Source organism: Chlorocebus sabaeus, chromosome 23, assembly GCF_047675955.1.
Source record: "Chlorocebus sabaeus isolate Y175 chromosome 23, mChlSab1.0.hap1, whole genome shotgun sequence".
In the NCBI taxonomy this organism is placed as follows: domain Eukaryota; kingdom Metazoa; phylum Chordata; class Mammalia; order Primates; family Cercopithecidae; genus Chlorocebus; species Chlorocebus sabaeus.
In genome coordinates, this window is record NC_132926.1 from 31,312,900 (window position 1) to 31,334,789 (window position 21,890).

The 21,890-nt window shown below is 43.9% G+C and overlaps 1 protein-coding gene across 1 annotated transcript; it reads right to left on the reverse strand.

Annotated features, from left to right (window-relative positions):
* Positions 1-521: 521 nt before the first annotated feature.
* SMIM3 (small integral membrane protein 3) lies at positions 522-19,161 on the reverse strand. Its single transcript, XM_008015024.3, has 2 exons — positions 18,942-19,161; positions 522-1,839 (listed from the first exon to the last, which is right to left on the reverse strand). The coding sequence occupies exon 2, from the start codon at positions 1,826-1,828 to the stop codon at positions 1,646-1,648; it is 183 nt and encodes a 60-aa protein (XP_008013215.1). The 5' UTR covers positions 1,829-1,839; positions 18,942-19,161; the 3' UTR covers positions 522-1,645.
* Positions 19,162-21,890: the final 2,729 nt, after the last annotated feature.

A 21,890-nucleotide genomic window follows, 5' to 3' on the forward strand; every position in this document is an offset into this window, starting at 1 on the left:
AGGACCTATCCAGTCTCTCTTTTTTCCCCTTCTATTCTCCTTCCCCTCCTATTTAGTGTCTTCCAAGTTCTGCATTTAGCATCTCACTCTTCTAAGTCTGTATATTCTGATCCTATCTGCTTGTACAGCATTATCTACCATAGGGGTTAATCCCCCGTACCCTAATACCAGACATAACATCTTTCCCAAGAATAGACTCAGATCTCCAACTGCATCCTGAATGTGTCCACTTGAATATCACAAGCACCTCAAATGCAACACGTCCAATACTAAATTCATGGTCTTATTTGCCATTCTTTGAATGTGATATTCAAAATCTGTTCTTCCCCTCTGGACTATCTGTGTATAACCTGCACAGCTGCACCCATGTGCTGAAGCTAGAGCCCTGGAAGTAAATTTGATTCTTCTCTTCCCTTTTCTGTTACTATTTCAAACTGTGTCGAAGGCCGTACCTTCAGTGTAAGGCTTTTACCTGAGTTCTGAGTTTAACAATTACTCTTTAAAGAAAGACCTCAGACATGCACATTCTAGCACTTTATTGGAAATCGGTTGTGTACACCAATGAGATCACATCAAAGTAAAAGCAGCATTTTCACACAATAATATCCCGATATCTGTGCTATCTTGTTACATAATTTAATAAATCCCAAGATGCTCCTGATTTTGGTATTGAAGAGCTTGAGTGGTCCAGAAACAGCTCTACATAGATATAAATCATCACATCTAAAATTACCATCGTTTTAGTAGGTCCCAAAAGCCTGGGAACACCTCTTAAAATATAATTGCTGTAGGCTGGCTGCAGGGCTGGCGCAAGGGAGTGAAGGGGGCACACGTGGAGCTAATTACAGCAGGAGCTGGGCAGAGGGACACACACACACACAAGGGGATGGGGGCCAGAGATCCGGAAAGCTGGGCAGGGAACTCAGTCACTCTGCATTTTCCAACACTGCTTGAGTGTCAACACTAACAGGTGTGAGACTCCAGTGCAGAAAGAAGCCCATCACCCCAACTCCCTTGGCAGTGCCCAAAGACGACACAGCCTTCCTTCAGATTACACAAGGGCAGAGATTCCGGAATAGAGGAGGTTCTGGAAAGCTCTACCCATCACCTTCCAAACTGAGAAAACATGAAGGAACATGAAGGAATGGCACCTTAAAGAAAATAACTTTGAGCCATAGTGCTGCTGGCCCCTTGGAATGGGGACAGGGTGCTCTTGGCTTGGTTTCACCTGAGGGGCACTGGCAAAGTCTGCTCTGCCCCCAATATCTCCCTCACCACCTTTAGCGCCATCATCAGCAATCAGGTTCTCTGGTTCTTCAAAGCTTCTCAGCACTCAGCATAACACCTTTATATCTGTGGCAGCTTTACTGCTCACAAACAGCTTTCACATCCACTAAGGCAGGTGGTTCTCACACCCCTATGAGGTAGGAAGGGCAGGGATCACCATCCCCATTTGAAAGATAAGGAACCTGGAACTCAGAGAGTTAGGTCCCTTGAACAAATTCACACAGCTGGCTCATGGCAGAATCAAAACCAGAACTCAGGTCCATGCCCCAAAGTCCCTCCTGCTGCTTTTCTGAAGACAGGAAGAGGCTGGGGACAGGATGCCTGTCATCATCCCTCACCCGGCCCTCTTGGGAGGCTCTCAAACAGCCCCACTGAGGATTGGATGAGTCCGCATGCGATAGATGATGACTGCAGTGGCTGGGCACAGCAACAACGAGGTCATGATGACAATGGTGGCCAGGATGATGAGGACGATAACCCAGATATCCAGGATGTGCTTGGGAAGCACGACTTCCATGGGGACTTGGCTGACTGCATCCATGTTGCTTCACTCTGCAACAGACAAGAAAGGAAGATCACTGTTGTGTACTCTCTCCCTGCCTCCCTGCTTAGAAGGAAACCCTTAGGAGTCAGAAGCCTGGGTCACTTACCGGATATGTAAACTTTAAAGTTTCCTGATTAGTAATTACAATGGCTTCATTTACTGAGGGCTTCCTATTGCCAGACCTGTGCTAGACACTTTATGTCTATTAACACATTCAGTCCTTACTTGAACCACTGATCCTATAAGGCAGGGACTATAATTGTTGTTTTCTGTTTCTTGGCCTTTACCTTCCGTTACACCCATTTTACAGATGAGGACTCTAAAGTCTTAAAAGACAAGATGTCATTAATGTGACCAAGAACGTGAACCCAGATAGGTGGGACTCCAAAGCCTTACTGCTTAACTATTAAGCTACCATACTACCAGTCTGTTCTCTCATCTGTAAAATGAGAGATGCACTGTTTTTGGTCCTATACCTCTTCTCCCATTCTCCTCTTTCTGGGGAGAACCTACCTATTCTGTGTGGTTTAGTTGGGACACTGACCTGAGCACAGGGATGGATATGTGACCCAGAGTTGACCGTTATAAATCTCCATAACCACAAATCAGAGTTAGGAAAGTGACCAAGGCTAGGTCAACCAAAGTCTTCCCCACAGAGCTTTTATGCACAAGCTCTTGGGAAAGATGATCCTTTCTCCTGGGATTGCTAAATTGAAAGGATGTGAGTCTGGAGAAAATTGGCCTGAGGCTATCTCTCCCAAAAGTGGTGAGCCTGTCCTAAAGCTGGAAAGACAGATGGAGCCTCAGTGACCTCATGTGAGCACCTAAATCCAGCCAAGATTGATGCCATCTGCAACTCTAGACATCCCAGATATACAAGCCAATAATTCCCTGTTTTTGCTTAAGCGTTGTCCATTTGGTGTCTTTCATTTGCAGCTAAAAGGGTTCAGATGGATAAGGATGTAAATCAGCCGTTCCCAGTAATTTCAATTCACGGAATCCTTAGTGTCTTAGTCATTTTTTAATTGCACCCTAGGTCAAAATAAATACCGAGCAGTTCAATTTATTAAGTAGTTAGGCTCAAACAATTTATTTATTCCTTTAAATTTTTATTTTTCCATAAGTTATTGGGGTACAGGTGGTATTTGGTTACATAAGTTCTTTGGTGATGATTTGTGAGATGTTGGTGCACCCATCTCCCATGTATACACTGTACCATATTTGTAGTCTTTTATCTCTCACCCTCCTCCCACTCTTCCCCCCAAGTCACAAAGTCCATATTATCATTCCTATGCCTTTGCGTCCTCACAGCTTAGCTCACACATATCAGTGAGAACATATGATGTTTGGCTTTCCATTCCTGAGTGACATCACTTAGCATAATAGACTCCAACCTCATCCAGGTCACTGCAAATGCTGTTAATTCATTCCTTTTTATGGCTGCGTAGTATTCCATCCTACGTATATATCACAGTTTCTTTATCCACTTGTTGATTGATAGGCATTTGGGTTTGTTCCCTGATTTTGCAATTGTGAATTGTGCTGCTATAAACATGCGTGTGCAAGTATCTTTTTCGACTAATGACTTCTTTTTCTCTGTGTAGATACCCAGTAGTAGGACTGCTGGATCAAAAGGTAGTCCTACTTTTAGTTCTTTAAGGAATCTCCACACTGTTTTCTACAGTGGCTGTACTAGTTTACACTCCCACCAGCAGTGTAAAAGTATTCCCTGTTCACTACATCCACACCAACATCTCCTGTTTTCTGGTTTTTTAAATTATTATTATGGCCATTCTTGCAGGATTAAGGTGGTATCACATTGTGGTTTTGATTTGCATTTCCCTGATCATTAGTGATGTTGAGCATTTTTTCATATGTTTTTGAACATTTGTACATCTTTTGATAATTGTCTGTTCATGTCCTTAGCCCACTTTTTGATGGGATTGTTTGTTTTTTTCTTACTGATTTGTTTGAGTTCGTTGTAGATTCTGGATATCAGTCCTTTGTTAGAGGTATAGATTGTGAAGATTTCTCCACTCTGTGTGTCTGTTTACTCTGCTGACTGTTCCTTTTGCTGTGTAAAAGCTCTTTAGTTTAATTAGGTTCCAGCTATTTATCTTTGTTTTTATTGTATTTGCTTGTGGGTTCTTGGTCATGAAATCCTTGCCTAAGCCAATGTCTAGAAGGGTTTTTCCAAAGTTATCTTCTAGAATTTTTATAGTTTCAGGTCACAGATTTAAGCCCTTAATCCATCTTGAGTTGATTTTTGTATGAGGTGAGAGATGAGGATCCAGTTTCATTCTCCTGCATGTGGCTAGCCAATTATCCCAGCACCATTTGTTGAAAAGGGTGTTATTTCCCTATTCTATGTTTTTGTTGGCTTTGTTGAAGAGCAGTTTGCTGTAAGTATTCGGGTTTACTTCCCAGTTCTCTATTCTGTTCCATTAGTCTATGTGCCTATTTTTATACCAGTACCATGCCATTTTGGTGACTATGGCCTTATAGTGTAGTTTGAAATCAGGTAGTGTGATGCCTCCAGATTTGTTCTTTTTGCTTAGTCTAGGTTTGGCTATGCAGGCTCTTTTTTGGTTCCATATGAATTTTGGAATTGTTTTTTCTAATTCTGTGAAGAATGATGGTAATATTCTGATGGGGATTGCTTTGAATTTGTAGATTGCTTTTGGCAGTATGGGTTATTTTCACAATATTTATTCTACCCATCCATGAGCATGGGATGTGTTTCCATTTGTTTGTATCATCTATGATTTCTTTTTAGCAGTGTTTTGTACAAGAAAAACTACAAAACACTGCTGAAAGAAATCACAGACGACACAATCAAACAATTCAATACGTATTTATGGCCTAACAACTTAGTAGCTGTTTGAAAAAAAATACACACAAATTGAAAAAAAAAGTTTTTATTTCATTCTTAACTAGTTACTAATGGAATATATGCACCTGCTGGATACTTTGTAACTTTTCAAACTTTGGAATAATATTGGACAATACTATCCTCACTTATTATTCCATATTAATTTTTGCCCAGTACTTGCCATACCACACAACCACCAAAAAATCAACTTCAGGCTGGGTGCATTGGCTCACACCTATAACCCCAACACTTTGGGAATCCAAGGTGGGAGGATTGCTTGAGCCTAGGAGTTCAAGACCAGCCTAAGCAACATAGTGAGATACCATCTCTACATTTTTTACGAATTAGATTGGCATGGTGGCTTGTACCTGTGGTCCCAGCTACTTGGGAGGCTGAGGTGGAAGAATTGCTTGAGCCCAGTAGGTCTAGGCTACAGTGAGCCATGATCACACCACTGTACTCCAGCCTGGGTGACAGAGCAAGACACCATCTCAAAAAAAATTTTTTTAAATCAACTTCATAAATTATAATATTAACAAAAGGAATGCAGTAAGATTAATGTTAAACTGTGAACTATCTTAAGCTAGTCATTTGCAAAGTGTCTGAGAGATGTCAAATATCACTATTTTTGTCAAAAATCTTAAATATCCTGCAGCACTTCCCTCCTTCTAGTGAGTTTACTGGGGCTCCCAGGACACTTCAGTGCACAGCTTGGGAACCATCGATGTAATACATTCCCTGCCCAGAGGGCGCAAGGCTGGAATTACCTCCTGCAGTTCCTTTCAAATGTAAGATCAATAATTCTGTGATTCTAGGTTCCAAGCAAAATTCCTAATTGCAATCCTACTTCCTATTCTTATCTAATCACTAACTTTTCCTTTCTAATGCCTTTGACTCCATGTCCACTGTTGCCACCCTAAGTAGGGTATTGATCACCATACCCCAAGGAGAGTACCCAAGAAATACATACAAGGACGTTACTTTCTGCATTATTTGTTAAGGCAATAGACACAGCAAGCATCCACTAACAGTAAAATAAAGAAGGGTATATCTATATAATGGGATGCCGTGCAGCAATTTTCATGTATTTATTCACTCACCCATTCATTCATTCATTTAACAAGTATATAGTGCTTACTCCACATCAATCATTGTTCCAAATGCATTACAAATATTAATTTACTTAATTAATACAGCTACTTTGAAAAACAGAATGGAGGTTCCTCAAATAACTGAAAATCGAGTCACTATATGATCTCAGTAATCTCACTTCTGGGCATATAACCAAAGGATTTGAAATCAGTATGTCAAAGGGATTTCTGCGCTCCCATGTTTATTTCAGCATTACTCACAATAGCCAAGTAATGGAATAAAACTAAGTGTCTATCAACCATGAATGGATAGAGATAATGTGGCATATACTCAATGGAATACTATTTAGCCTTAGAAAAGAAGGAAGTTAGTGCCATTTGCAACAACACAGATGAACATGAGGATATTATGCTACAGGATACAAGCCAGGCACAGAAAGACAAATACCTCAAGTTCTCACTTATATATGGAAGCTAAAAATATCAGACCTATAGAAGCAGAAAGCAAAGGCTCTGATGGTAGATTTAAGAGGACTCTGATCTGTAGTGAGCTCCAAAAGTTTTAAGTGGAAAAAATAAAAATAAAGTGTAGAATAGTGTATATAGGATGATTCCTTTGGTTCAGATTTTGTAGAATTAAGTAGGTAAATAGGTGAGGATATATATAGGAAAATTACTTTCTGAGTGTACTCTCAAGTGGTTACCTTTTCGGGAGCTGGACTAGGAATAAGAGGTTTTGCTTTTCATTCTTCAGTCATAAAACATGATTTTATGCCATTTGAATTTTCTCAACATGAGCATTTATTACTTCTAATTTTTTATGCCAACTGGGTTAAGGGGACAAAGAGGCTTTTTTTTGTTTTTGTCTTAATAATTATCTGTCTTAAAAAGTAAAAACACATATATACAATTTTAAAATCAAATAAAATTAAGAGATGAGACTAGATCAGTAGTCACCAAATGCCATATACCACGGTAAGTGACCTTAAGACAGTATAAAAGAACACTGATTTCTGGGTCTCAATCCATACATACTGAATTAGACTCAAAGGGGATGAGGAGGACCCCTTTTTTCCCATTGTCCAGGTGATTCCAACATGCAGCCAGATTTGGGAACCTCTGGACTCAACAAATCTTTAAGACCTCTAAGGCCTTTTCTGGCATTAAGATTTGGGAATTGATTTCCAGGTGCTCTGCAGCCAGGCTGGGCAGATCTGGGCAAGTTCCCAGATGAAGGAGAAGCCTCTGACAAAACTCCCCAGGGCCACAGGATTCTCTGCCAAGGCTTGCAGAGGAGACAGAAGCACAGGCTGGCCGTGTCTCAGCCTAGGAAATGGAGTAACTTTCTCCAAGGTCTAAGACACAGAAGCATGAGTCACAGGAGATTGAAACTGTCAGAGGACCGGGGGTGGGATAAATCATTCTTTGCGGTCTCCTGACTACATCAACAGCTAGCTGCCTTAGACTAAAGGAACCCCACAACAGCCCTTTCCTGTAAACCCATTCACATCAAACAGTCTTCGTGACTTCAAATGCCAGGAATACATAATCACCCTGGCTGATTTTCATAAGCAAAGCCTGTCAGATACAGGAACTCAGGCTTCAGGGCTCATCCACAATCAAGAATCCTGGAACATTAAAGCCAGAACCAGTGCCATTTCACAGATGGTGAAACTGAGGTCCAGGGGGTCTTCTCCCTCCTGCCATCTTACTCCTTAAGGGAATAATCATTCAAATACATATATCTGATCATGTCGCTGCCCCTAACTAAAACAAAACAGAACAAATAGATGAATAAATGAAATTATTCTGTAACCTGTATCCTAGACTGTACCAATATTACTCTTTTGCAAATGAAATTGTCTTTCTGGCCAGGCGCGGTGGCTCACGCCTGTAATCCCAGCACTTTGGGAGGCCGAGGCGGGCGGATCACGAGGTCAGGAGATCGAGATCATCCTGGCTAACACGGTGAAACCCTGTCTCTACTAAAAAAAATACAAAAAATTAGCCGGGTGTGGTGGCAGGCGCCTGTAGTCCCAGCTACTCAGGAGGCTGAGGCAGGAGAATAGCGTGAACCTGGGAGGCACAGCTTGCAGTGAACCAAGATTGCACTGCTGCACTCCAGCCTGGGAGACAGAGGAGACTCCGTCTCAAAAAAAAAAAAAAAAAAGGTCTTTCTAACCCCAACAGCCAACAGCTAACATAAGGCTACTCTAGTAGAGCCTGGAAAGTCGGGGGGTCTGGCAGGGGAAGCATGCAGTCCTACCTACCCAGCAGGGCTGAATACATATCCTCAGAGACCCTAAGCACTAGAGATGAGGGTGCCCACTCCCTTCACATACGCAACTCAAACTAAAAACAGTACTACACCATAACACACAAACTTTACATGTTCTGAAATTAAAGTCGTTTTTTTCTTCTGACTGAAAAAAAATTGGAAGAAACGTTTCCCAGCTGTCTTTTGGCATGCCTGGTCAGTGCAGTGGGCTTACACTGGCAGGGCAGCAGCACTGTTCAGTGTCCCCTCGACTCCCTGGGCTCCTCAGAACACAGTTTGAAAGCCATAAGTTGCAGTGTTCTCCAAGGGCCCTTCCAGAGCCACTGTTCCAGGATTCTAAGGCTGGCCATAGATGTAGTCAGGTGTCAGAGGGCACAGGGAGCTCTATCTCTGTTTCACTCTTCTCCATACTCAAACATGTCCTTCACTGCGCTCTTCTTCCCCATGTAACACGGGTTCCAGTCGCTTCCACCTCTCCCTACTATGAAAGAAAAATCTTGTCTACCAAGTAAGAGCTAAGGAAACCATATGTTCAGCATCTTTAATTGCACACTAGAAATATTTGCTTGAGAAAAAGCAGGACTCTAAGCTTCTCCTAGGTGACTTCTATTTGACCTCTCTGGCATGAATGCGTAAAACCTTGTTTATTGGTATGTCTAACATAATAGTCACAGATTAATTTATCATTTGCCTCACAGATATATTGCTTGATATTTCTGATTAATGGTTCATGTGGGATATGGCCCAAACCATTTATGTCACAAATGTATGCCTATCACTGATAAGAATATGATGTTTTTATGACCATAGGAAGTAAAACCTCAGTCAGGCCTAAACTCTCGTTATTTTGAACCAGCACACTTTATCTGCTATTTGCCTCCTTAACAAATAATAAACTTTGACATATGTTCAGTATAAGTTTGTTTAAGAAACTGCACTGAAACAACCCTGAGCTCACCAGCAGAAAAGCCACTAGTACCAAACATGCCATCCTATCAGGTCACAGGCCCTATACCACCAGCGCTGTGAACTGGACACACCATTGCTCCTCCTCAGTCCATAGTAGTTAAGTAACTTAGCCAATTTAATGGAAAAGTCAATAATCCCAAAATGACTATTTTGTATCCACTAACAAAACTGAATGTGGGGGGTGGGGGGGGGAATGTAGTTTCTACCAAAGAGGAAAAAAACTTTTTACTTTTTTTTTTTTTTTTGAGACACAGTCTTGCTCAGTTGCCCAGGCTGGAGTGCGGTGGTGCAACCCCAGCTCACTGCATCCTCTGCCTCCTGGGTTCAAGCAAACCCGTGCCTCACCCTCTTGAGTAGCTGGGACTACAGGCGTGCACCACCACGCCTGGCTAATTTTTGTACTTTTTGTAGAGATGAGGTTTTGCCATGTTGGCCAGTCGGGTCTCAAACTCCTGGCCTCAAGTGATCCACCCACCTCAGTCTGCCAAAGGATGAGCGACCGCACCTGGTCAAATTTTACTTTTCCAAAGGTAGAAAATTCATCCCCGCTATCAAATATTCCACTTGATCCAATGTAGGCAGGCAAGGGGAAGCCCTGCCGCCTGATTAGAAAACACCAAGTTTTACTTCTGGGACCACTTTTCTTAAGTAACAAAAAGTTCTTCTACAAAAGAAAGAATCTTTGTTCCAGCCAATCCCACCATTTGGCAAGTTTTCTAGTTATATAAAAATTATATAAATTTCATAAATTAAAATTTCCCACAAGTTTATAGTTTTAGAGTAACTGGATTCAAGGCAACAAGCCCGTGTTATCTACTCGCCAGACTCACTAGCAAGCAACTTTTTCCTCTCTGACAGGACAATATTGTTTTTGGTTTTGGTTCAGTGCTATCATGACAAGTAACTCAGTCCAGGACATTCATTCCTTTATTCATATGTCAAGCACTTGGTATTTGCAAGGTACTCTCTCAGGACTTACTATTCCTTACTCTTTATGACTCTGTGCTTCAAGAAGCACAGAGAAGTGAAATACCACTTCCCTTATTTCCTCAAACACAGGATCATACAAGCCAGCATTTGTTTAACAAATTGTATTTGTTTAAATTTGTAAAAACAAAAATAAATTGTTTTATTTCCCAAATTTGTATTATTTGTATTTGCTTTAAAAATCCCATTCATTAACATATTAAAACTTCAAAAAAATCCTATGTGGGGATTTTATAGCTATGAAAACTAAAACTGAGAGAGGTTAGCCAGACATTGATCATAAAGCTAAGCGAACAGGATTCAAACTCAGGAATCCTGATTCGGCACTTACCACTACGCTACAGCTACCTTCAAAGAGTCCACACAGACCCAGTGTATAAGCACGGAGTATACCAGACCCACAGCTTTCTTCTAAGTCCAGGTCAAACACTGTTTCTAGCTGAAGGCCATTCCATATTTACAGAATTAAGAAGAAATATGCAATCTACAAAGATGAGGACTTCTGATTCTGGTAATGGTAAACTAGACAATTTGGACCAGTTCTTTTACTGAAGACAGCTAGAAAAGTGAGACCAAAAAAACCTGCTTGAAGGCACTAAGAGCCAACGAAATAATGAAGAATTTCCAGTCTTCATTGCTTGAGAAAAAGCAGGACTCTAAGCTTCACGCAGGTTTTTGTGGTCCCACTTTTCTGGGAGAAGGCAAAAATCCAGGGAGGAGAGCCTGTCATTTTCCCCTCCTGGAGAATGGAGACTAAGCAGTTCTGACAGACTCAGGAGACTAAGAGGACAAAAGCTGGAGTCCAAGACTGCCAAGAGAGGGAGAGTAAAACTTCTGCACTTTGAGCTTGGACCTTAAAAAGCACCCTTAGTGCTAAAGATGAACTGGAAGTACACCAGTCCTCCCAGAGACTACAACTCAGCTTTGCATTATCATAGCTCCTGAAATTAAATTAAGGAATCTCCAGGTGCTTGGCAGAGGCAAATATACATCCTCTCTGGAGGCAATAACATCATGAGAGGTCTCAAATTATGTTTTATTTACAAATATAATGTCCAACACATAACCAAAATTAATCAAGAATGCAAAAAGACAGGATGATACAAACAAAATAATCAGAAACAACAGACAATAGGAAAAAAAGTCTACTGGGGCTCCAGGTATTAGAGTCATCAGACAGACACATAGTTCAAATAACTTTGCTTACTATGTTCAAGGAGGAAAAAACTCCAAGTTTGAGAATTTTGATAGAGAATTTGAAATTATAAGAAAGAATAAACAGATTTTTTTTAAAGAATCGAATAGAGGTTACAAGTAGTGGCTCACACCTGTGATCCCAGCACTTTGGGAGGGAAAGGCAGGCGGATCACTTGAGCTCAGGAATTCAAGATTAGCCTAAGAAACATGGCAAAATCCCATCTCCATAAAAAAGTTTTAAAAATTAGCCAGGCATGGTGTGCACCTGTAGTCCCAGCTACTCAGGAGGCTGAGGTGGGAGGATCACTTGAGCCCAGGAGGCTAAGGCTGCAGTGAGCCATGACTGGGCCACTGCACTCCAGTCTGGGTAACAGAGTGAGACCCTGTCTCAAAAAACAACCACAACAAAGAAAACCAAATAGAAATTCTAGAACTGAAAAATATAATAGAAATTAAAAATTCAGTAGATGTGCTTCAAAATTCAGTAGATTAGCCATAGTTAAAGAGAGAATTAGTAAACTGGAATCAGGGGAAAGATCAGGGGAAAATACTTAGAATGAAGTAGGGAGAAATGAAAGGATGGAAAATACGGAAAAAAATAGGTAAGAGAGATAGAGGAAACAGTGACAAGGTACAACATAAATATATTGGAGTATCAGAAGGAGAAAAGGGAGAATGAAGTAGAACAATACTGGAATAAATAATAACAGAATTTTCCAAAACTGATGAAAGACACCAATTTGCATACTAAAGAAGTCCCATGAACTCCTAGCAGAATACATAACTTGGAATCCATGATTAGAAATACAGTAAATCTGGCCAGGTGCGGTGACTCATGCCTGTAATCCCAGCACTTTGGGAGGCTGAGGTGGGCGGACCATTTGAGGTCAAGAGTTTGAGACCAGCCTGGTCAACACGGTGAAACCCTGTCTCTACTAAAAATACAAAAATTAGTACGTTGTGGCACACGTCTGTAGTCCCAGCTACTTGGGAAGCTGAGGCAGGAGAATCATTTGAACCCAGGAGGTGGGGGTTATAGTGTGCCAAGATGGCACCACTGCACTCCAGCCTGAGCAACAGAGTGAGACTCCATTAAAAAAAAAAAAGTAAATATGCTGAGACCCAAAGATAAAAGAGAAATAAGACAGAATATCTTTAAACGAGAAACAATTAGATTGACAACCAACTTCTCAACAGAAACAATGGAATTTAAAAACAGCAGAATGATCTCTTCAAAGAGGTGAACAGAAATAACTGCCAAGAATAATGGTGCAATAAGACATTTTCAGGCTGGGTGCGGTGACTCATGCCTGTAATCTCAGCACTTTGAGAGGCCAAGGCAGGCGGATCATTGAGGTCAAAAGTTCAAGACCAGTCTGGCCAACATGGTGAAACCCGTCTCTACTAAAAATACAAAAATTAGCCAGATGTCGTGGCACACGCCTGTAATCTCAGCTACTCCGGAGGCTGAGGCAGGAGAATCGCTTGAACCCGGGAGGCAGAGGTTGCAGTGAGCCAAGATCACGCCACTGCACTCCAGCCTGGGTGACAACACGAGACTCCACCTCAAAAAAAAAAAAAAAAAAAAAAAAAGACATTTTCAGAAAGAAAAAAACACAGAATTAAAGTATTCAAGAACAATAACAAACAAATTGTGGAAGAAATAAAATTAAAGTATTTTGATTTTCTTGTATTGCCTAAGAAAGGGCAGAAGAACCAAATCATATTAGACTTTGTTAAATCAAGGATGCATATTGTAATCTCTGTGGCAGCCACTAAAAATATCAAAGAATGCATAATTTCCAGGGGAAAACAGCAGAGGCAAAAACCAACAACAAATACTTACAATAGAGGGGATAAATAGAAAGCATAGAGAAAGATGGTAGATTTAAACCCAAACTAAGAAGGACCATTAGGGTATATACAAATAAAAATAAAATATACACATACACATATATTTTTTAGAAGAGACACATGGGGCTTAGAAAGATTGAAAGTCAAAGGATACAAATGAAACACTGTGTAACCATGAATCACCTACGCTGGTAGCCCCATACTAGTATAAGGCCAAGTAGACTTTTAGGCAAAAAGTATTACTAGAGATACCAGAAAGGTAAAGTGATTTTCTATTTTTATGTACCTAATCTCAGAATTATAAGGAGAAATAGACGAGTCTACAATTATAGTGGGAGATTTCAAGACATCTCTCTCAGATACTGATAAAACAAAAAGCTTGTGGGGAAAGGCAGGATGAGCAGAATAGATGTTATCAACAAAGCCCAGAGTTGATGAGATACATGATGTGTTGTAAGCAAATGGAGTCCTGGTGGCTTTGGCAAGAGGTTTAACCTCTTTGAGCTTTAGTTTCCTCATTCGTAAAACGGAAATAATAACTAATAATTGTAACCACTTCATAGGGATGCTCTGGAGGTTAAATGAGCTAATGCACATAAAGCACTTAGGACAACACCTGGTACACAGTAAGGGCTTCACAAAGTTAAGCTGAGCCAGTGAACCCAGCATTGTTCCTAAATCACAAGGTCAAGAGATCGAGACCATCCTGGCCACCATGGTGAAACCCTGTCTCTACTAAAAGCACAAAAATTAGCTGGGTGTGGTGGGGCATGCCTGTAGTCCCAGCTACTCAGGAAGCTGAGGCAGGAGAATTGCTTGAACCCGGAGGTTGCAGTTAGCCAAGATCGCACCACTGCACTCCAGCCTGGTGACAGAGTGAGACTCTGTCTCAAAAAAAAAAAAAAAAAAAAAAGAGTTCAGAGCCTCTGCCATTAGTTAGGGTGTCGTGACTGCGTCGTGACTGATCTGGGACCAATGTAGGAAACCACAGTGAAAAGTTTTTTTAAGTAAAAAAAAATTTAAGTTGTCCCCAGCTTGAACCTCCCACCGGAAACTTACACCCTCCACATTTGAGCTGCAGCTAACAGTCAACTTTTGAGAGCTTGCCAATGGTTATCCAACAGGTTTTACTGCCAGAGAATTCACTGAGGAAGAAGGCAATAAAAGGAGTGACTTCCTGCTGGCAGGCAAGCTTAATTATCTCAAAGTGGGAGACAAGGCAGATAGAGGCAGGCGGCTTCCTGCAGGTGTGGCCTTAGCCCACCACTGCCAGCGCTCTGTGCAGACCATGCTGCTGCTGTTTTGTGTCCACCAGCCACGGTGGCCAGAGAGCAGACAGCTATAACCAGCTCCGAGTTACTGATGCTGGGGCATCCAAAGATGCATAACTCTTCAAGTATTTTGCAGAATTTGAACAAGGCTGATGGTTCCCAGGGCACAAGACTAGAGGGTTTGCCAGCGTTGTCCACCTTATAGGACCCCTTCCAAAAAGGCTCCACCCTCAGAAGATGCTGCTGAGGTTGTCAGGAAAGAATGGAACATTTAAGCCAGAGATGGCAATTCAGGTTCCTAGATGGAGCCACACTAGTCACTTTGTAGCCTGGGGAACCCTAACAACTGTGTCCTGGCGGCCGATCCCACTTGAAGACCTTTGTGCTTGCTGTTTCTTCTCAGAATGCTCTTTTCCTCCCCTGTCCACTGCCTCAATGTCCATGACCTCAATCTAAATGTTATGTTTCAGTAAAGTTTTTCCAGACCCACTCCATTAAACTACCACTCTTATCTTGTTTTATTTTCTGCAGACGCTTTTCACAATCTAAAATTAGCTTGTTTGTTGCTTGTTTGTTTTTATTGGCTTTTTCCCTATCAGGCTAAAGATTTGTTCATTTGGTCCCTCAAATGCAAGCACAAGGATAGCAGAAGCCTCAGCTCTTGTGTATTGCTGTGTCCTCAGCACCTATCACAGGGCCTGGCATATCATAAGTGCCAAAAAATATAAAATCAATGAAGAAATGAGTATGGGAAGACTATTTCAGATGTGAGCTCACTCGTGGAACCTAATTGACTGAAGAGGTCCAGAAAGAATCCTCATCCCTGCAAAAGTCCCAATGATCCTAAAAGTCAGAATCCTATCTCCAAAATAACATGACATCCTCTGATTTTATCATTTTCTGGGCTCTTTGTACATTCAGGAAGGATTATGGGGGCCTCTTTCTTTCCCAGCCCACCCTGTACATACCAGGCAGAAGAGAACTGGCCTTTCCGAATGAAGTCCTCTAGGGTTCCCACTTGTTGATTTGCTTGGACTGATAAGTTCAAATTCGAGTTCTGACACCATGTGCTCAGGAGCTGGGCACTGAGGTGGGGAGCGGGGACAGGGGTGAGGGGAGCAGCGTTGTTGCCCAAGATGTGAATCTTTCTGTTCTCAGAAGAGGACAGGGAGGCTGATAAAAGGGGGGGCAGGTTTCCCATGCCAAGTCCATTATGAGAAGGCCATACCAGCTTCACATTTACTCTTAGCAGTATTATTTCTCCTCCCATTGTGTAACAGCCTCAAACATTTACCAACCCAGCACAGTCATTTCACCAGGGACCTTTGGTCCAAATAAAGGGGCCAGACGAAGGAATGGACAGGACATACAACTACCAAAACTGTGAAATGAATCAAATAACAGGCTTTTCTCCACTGTCCCGAAGTCCCTAAGGAGCACTGTGTTCTCATTTCACCCCAACTGGCCCCTGTCTCTCCAAACTTCCTAACAGGCTACAGACCTGCCTGAGTTTCCATCTGCTCCTCTGTGGCTGCAAAAATGGAAAAACACCAGGATATTTCAAAGAGATCGGAACACAGCCAGAGCTGTGTAAGACCGCACGTACCATCTGACCCAGCCAATCACAGTCTTAGAAACCAACACAGAGCTAGCAGAGGAGAAAGCCCAGGCCAAATCCCCAGCATCCTGTTTAAGGCACAACCATCCATCATTGCTATTTGCCAGTGACTAAGTGCCTGCTGTGTGTCAGGTTAACAAAGGAGACTGTCCATGAGAGGGGCTGGTAGGGTGCTCCGGGACAGAGCTGCAAGAGCACCGGGTGGTGGTAGTGCCTTGCCTCAATGTGTGAGCCTCAACAGGTCTCTCTCCCAAAGTGGGCCTCATGTGTATAGAAGGCAGAATAATGCCCACCACCACCACCAAAGACATCTATGTCCTGGTCCCCAGAATCTCGAATATGATCCTATATAGTGGGTCACTAGCAAGAAACATCCAATCAGCCAATCAGAGTGCAAATCAATAAAATCAGGAAGCTCTTTGTATACACAACTAAGCAATTTAAAGTATACGGTTTAGACATGGAATCTGGCTTGCTGTTGTTTAATGTGCTAGGCAATTATACTTCTGAGCAGTTCCCCTTCCTAACTACCTAACTCGAAGCCTTTACTGCTAGATGTCTCCATTATCTCTTGAGGTTCACCTTCTGCTTCCCTAGTAAGTTGGAAGGGTACTAGGTCTCCAGGGATCCACTAGAACAGTGACTATCAAATTCTCACTTCACTTCTCCCAGGTCACCCTGAAAGTAAGTGACAGAGGCAAGATCTGAAACTGGTTCCCCCCAATTCCAATGAAGTTCAGAGGATAGGCCCTGGAGCCAGGGTGCCTGCATTCAAATTACAGCTCTGCCACTTACTTTCTGTGTGATCATGGGTGAGTCACTCTCTCTGGACCTCAGTTTCCTCATCCACAAAATGGAGGTGATGACAGTCCCTCCCAAATAGGATTGTGGTAAAGCCTAAATGAGTTAATACAAGTAAAATGCTTAGAGTCATGCCTAGCTTATAGTAAGTACTCAGTAAATGGCAAGTATGATCATTATAACATCATTCCGCTCACGGGGCCAGTCAGGGTTGGGGAGGACAAGGCAGGGTGTGGCAATGCTAACATTTACTCCTATACTCCAATAAACTGTGTTTGTGAGTACCCGTACCCATTTTTTATACCCCTGTCACGCCCAAGCAAGATATCCTCTTTCCTTGGAGGTATTTCCTCTGTTTGCATGTTTCAATCCATAGAGAAGAAACGGAGGCACAATGTTTAAAGGATTGGCATATGGCTGGGAAAGCATCTGAGGCTGTGACCGGCCCTTATTCCCTTGGTCTGTCACCCCCAAGGGCCTGGGATCTGACCTGACCACAGGTCCCCAGAGTCTCTCATTTGTTTGGCATCTCTAACACCTCACTGCAGCTCAGTGGTTCTCTGGCTGTTCTCTGGGACTCCCCAGATCTTTTGTGTCATGGAGCCACAGTTCTGAGGTTTGGAGAGGTCAGTTGTGGGAGACCTCATGAAGCATGACTTGTAACCCCCATAGCATGATTCACAGTCCCAGGACGGCTGGGAACAGGAGGGCCCGGTTGGAGCAGGAAAACACTTTTTGTTTTTTTCGGTTGTCACTGCAGAAGCACATGATGTCCTAAAGCTCAGCTGTGCTGCCTTGCGTGTGTCTAGATGGCTGCTGTGCGGCCTGCATAAACCAAAGAGCATGTCATGCTCAACCACAGACAAACAAACATCTGTTCCACTCCCGCGTCTTCATTTTACAGATGGGGAAGGCAAGGGCCAGAGAGGGGAAATGCCTCCATTAGGGTAACTGAGAGGGTCTCCTAACCTGCAGAGATCCGTTCTTTCCACTCCCACCTCCACCTCATTCAGGCATCCCCAATTCTTCCAAACTACGTGCCCACTGCAGTAGCAGCATGCATCATAGCAGATGTTCAAGGAATCTCTGATACTTGTGTGATTGTGCAGCCTTCACCACCACACCCTGGAGCTTTGAGGACCTTAGTATTCACTACAGACGAACTAGAGATTCCTCAGCCCCCAGGTGCAGCAGGATTCCAGCTGGTCCAGAAGAAACAAGTGCAGCTGCATGAGTAAGAGCCCAGCCTAGCCCTCAATCAGAATAACAGCCCCTGAGGTTTGTTTCAATTTGTGGGGGGGGGGGAGGGGTTACCCCTTTCATCCTTTTACTCAGTACATATGTATGGAGCACTTACTGTTAGCCAGGCCCTATGCCAAGAGCTGAGGATGCCTCAAAGATGACGATGGACAGGCAGTCCCTACCCTCAAGAAACTGGCATGGGGGAGAGTAGGGAGCAAAAGAACCGGCAGCTGGAACAACTACGTCTTCAGGAAAGGGACAGATAACCAGCAGGAGGAAGCCTGAAGAAAGGCTTCTCTCCAAGAGACTTTGCTCACGTCCTTTCTCGCTTGCTTTCTGCACGCAAAAAATGTTTTCCTCGTTTCACTGATGGAAAAACAAGGATGGTGAAGCAGCTAGTGATAGAACCAGGGCTGGAACTCGCCACTCCCGACTCCAAACTCCTGGCGCCTTCCACACGGGGCCTCGAGAAAAGGGGGACAGATAAGTGCAAAGACCGAAACCCAGCACAGCGCCCAAGCAGGTGCGCGCAGGCCCGGGCGCTGAATCCTGACGCTGGGCCTGGAGAGCCAGGAGGTTGCAGTCCGCCCGAGGAGGAGGCTTCCCGAGAAGGCAAGGGCAGGGGACCCGGAGAGAAGCCAGTCTCCGAGTGGGGCTGGGGTTCGCCCACCCAAGCTCCGCCTCCCCCAGGCCCAAAATTCTGTGCACGAGTGGGCTCGAACTTAGGGGCTGACAGCGGGAGAAAAAGGAGGAGGGGGTAAGGGCAAGAAATACAAAAGTGATGAAAAGGGAGAATGGGGGAGGGGAGAACGGACTTAAGAAGAACGTTGGGATCCCTGGGAAAGGGGCCGCACTAGAGGTAGGTCGCAAGTCCGAAGAGCTCCGCTCTGCCAGAGTCCCCACAAACAACCCCCCGGTGGCTCCACTCACTCCAGACGGCGGCGAGTCTGCGGAAAGTTCCTGGGGCAGGGATGGCTCGGTGCTTCTCAGGGTCCCCAGGACTGCATGGGATCTGGCGGATGGAAGCGACCCCCAGGCCAGGAACCTCAGCCCCAGGCAGCGCCTGGAACGTGCCCCGGCTGCCCCGGGAGGCGGGAGCGCGCAAGAGCGTCCGGGACGCGCGACTGGCTCTGGAATGCGCGGCCGCTGGGGACCGCCCTCGGAACGCCCCGGCCCGGGGCCACGGCAACTCCGGCTTAGCTCCTCCTCCAGCGTCCCCTGCGGGCTGTGCACCGGGAAAAAGGAACCTGCGAGAGAAAGGAGAGACCAGGGCGTCTCGGTCGCCCCTCCTACCTTGCCACACACTCGCCGCGTAGCCTCGGACAAGTCACTTGGCTTCTCGGGGTCTCCGCTCTCTGGATTGTAAACGGAGAGGGTTGGCCTAAAATGTGTCCTCCAGGACCTTTCCAGCTATAGTCTAGACATAGGAAAGAAAGTCTAGTTGGACGGAGGAGCCGGGACTCAGATCCTGCTTTGCAATGTCCGAAGTGTAGGGTCCTTCGAAGGCTTTGCCTCTCTGTTTCATTCTCTGTCAAGTGGAAAGGTAACACCTGTCTCCCAGCCCTGTTGTGAGGATTGGTTTAGAGGACCAGTGTGAAGCTGGTTGGTTCTCTGCCATAACATTACTTTGAGCGTCCTGTTTATTTTGTGATAACAATGAAATAGCCCAATCCAAGGTGATCAAGAGCCCATTAGAATCCAGCATCTGAGAGGCTTCCCACGCCACTGTGGGTGGCCCAGCTTCCATGCAGGACAATGCCAATTCTGCAATCTTCTGCCCCCTCCATGTCATCCATAGAGTGAGAGGGGACTCCCGTCCCATCTTGGTACCCGCACTTTTTAATTCACAGTAGTTTTCTTTAATCTTACTCTTCTGAAAAAGGGAGCACAAGCCTTGACTATCAGTGAGACCTTGAGCAGTCTTGGAGCCCAGTAGTGTTTTGGAGGGTTTGGAAAGAGCCATACTGCGTTCCCCAGGCCTAAATTTGATATGGTGTGGGCCCCAAACTTAGAACTTACTCCTTGCTGTTTCCTCTGATTCAGGGATGAGGTCAGCAGAAATGACCTCTAAATCATCATTATCAGATGCCAGTTTCTTAAGTGAAGGACAGTGAGGATGAAGGGGATTCACAAGAGAAATGATTTGACAAAAACCCTAAGGGCTGTCCCAACAACATGTTTTATTCAAAAGAGATAGTGTGGGAACCTAAAAACAAGGACAACCCAATTCTGAATAGTTTAATACAAAACTCTCATTTAATAGTAAAAAAACAGTTGAAGGAGGACAATCTTTTTTTTTTCTTTCTGCCCGCAGAGGAGTCTCGCTCTGTCACCCAGGCTAGAGTGCAGTGGCACGATCTCAGCTCACTGCAACAGGAGGACAATCTTAATACAACATTTTCCCTGGTTAGTGAAGGGGATGAGAGTTCCCTTGGGTGGACAACTGGTAACTCCATGTACCCTGCTGTGAACATTGGCTACCCTCTGGGACAAGGCAGAAGCTCAGGACTGGAGCCAGCTGAGGCCTAGTCTCGCTTTCCATTTAGCAGTTTATTAGTATCTCTTTAATATTGACTTGCCCTGGGACCCTAAAAGCAAGCCAGAAATAAAGTTTGAATCCCCACAGGAGCATACCATGTTAAGTCTGCTGCCTCGGCTGGACTGATTTTGCTAAGAGAGCACTGAAGGGAAGGATAATGGATGCTGTGCTGGATGTACGAGGAGGGGAAATAGCCAATTTCAACAATAAGCTTTTGTTACAGCGAAAGCCAGAAAACAACTCACAACTTCCTTGGTCGTCTGTTACAACCACTTCAAAGAGAAAACCATCAGGACCTGAAAGAAATAAGTAATACTCTGTTAGAGAGCCCCTGATACTGGGGGGGAACTTGTACATTAGAAATTGTAGTCTAATGACATTGGCTGCCATCAAAACACGGCCTTGGCCAGGGGTGGTGGCTCATGCCTGTAATCTCAGTACTTTGGGAGGCCGAGGCTGGTGGATCACCTGAGGTCAGCAGTTCGAGACCAGCCTGGCCAACATGGTGAAACCCTGTATCTACTAAAAATACAATAATTAGCCAGATGTGGTGGTGGGCCCCTGTAATCCCAGTTACTGGAGAGGCTGAGGCAGGAGAATCGCTTGAACCCTGGAAGCAGAGGCAGCAGTGAGCCGAATTGCCTCACTGCACTCCAGCCTGGGCAACAGAGTGAGATTCTGTCTCCAGGAAAAAAAAAAACAAAAAAAAAAACACTGCCTTTTGAGGCTCCCATTAGGATGCAATCCATAGCAAATCCCCTCTCTAGGAATTATATCTACACAAGACTTTTTCTTTTCATTTTTGACTTGTACAGATATATTTATTTTGTTGTGGGGAATAATATGATATATTGTATTAGAAATCAGAAAACCAAAATTTTGAGTCTGACACCCAGTAGCCCACCCAAGCTCCATAAAATAATAAAATGAGACCTATTCCTCACATCTGGTACAATTATGATGGGTAAAGATTTTATTCATGTACAGCAGACCCCTGAATAACATCCTTCTGTTATAATGTTGATGAGGAAAAAAAATTGTTTCCCTGCTAACTGTGTGGAGTTTGCATGTTCTCCTCATGTCTTCGTGGATTTTCCCCAGGTACCCTGGTCGGTTTCCTCCCACATCCCGCAGATGTAATGTTAGGCAAACTGGTGCGTAGTCCCAGCGTGAATGACTGTGGGTGTGTGTGAGTGTGCCCTGCGATGGGATAGTGTCCTGTCCAGGACTGGTTACTGCCTTGAGCCCTGAACTGCCGGGATAGGCTCTGGCCACCCGAACTCTAAACTGGAATAAGCGGGTAAATAATTCTCTTCTTTGTTTTTACTAATCTTTACTAA

Coding starts and splice junctions, on each gene's coding strand:
- SMIM3 (XM_008015024.3), bottom strand. CDS start 1,828: ATGGATGCAGTCAGCCAAGTCCCCATGGAAGTCGTGCTTCCCAAGCAC.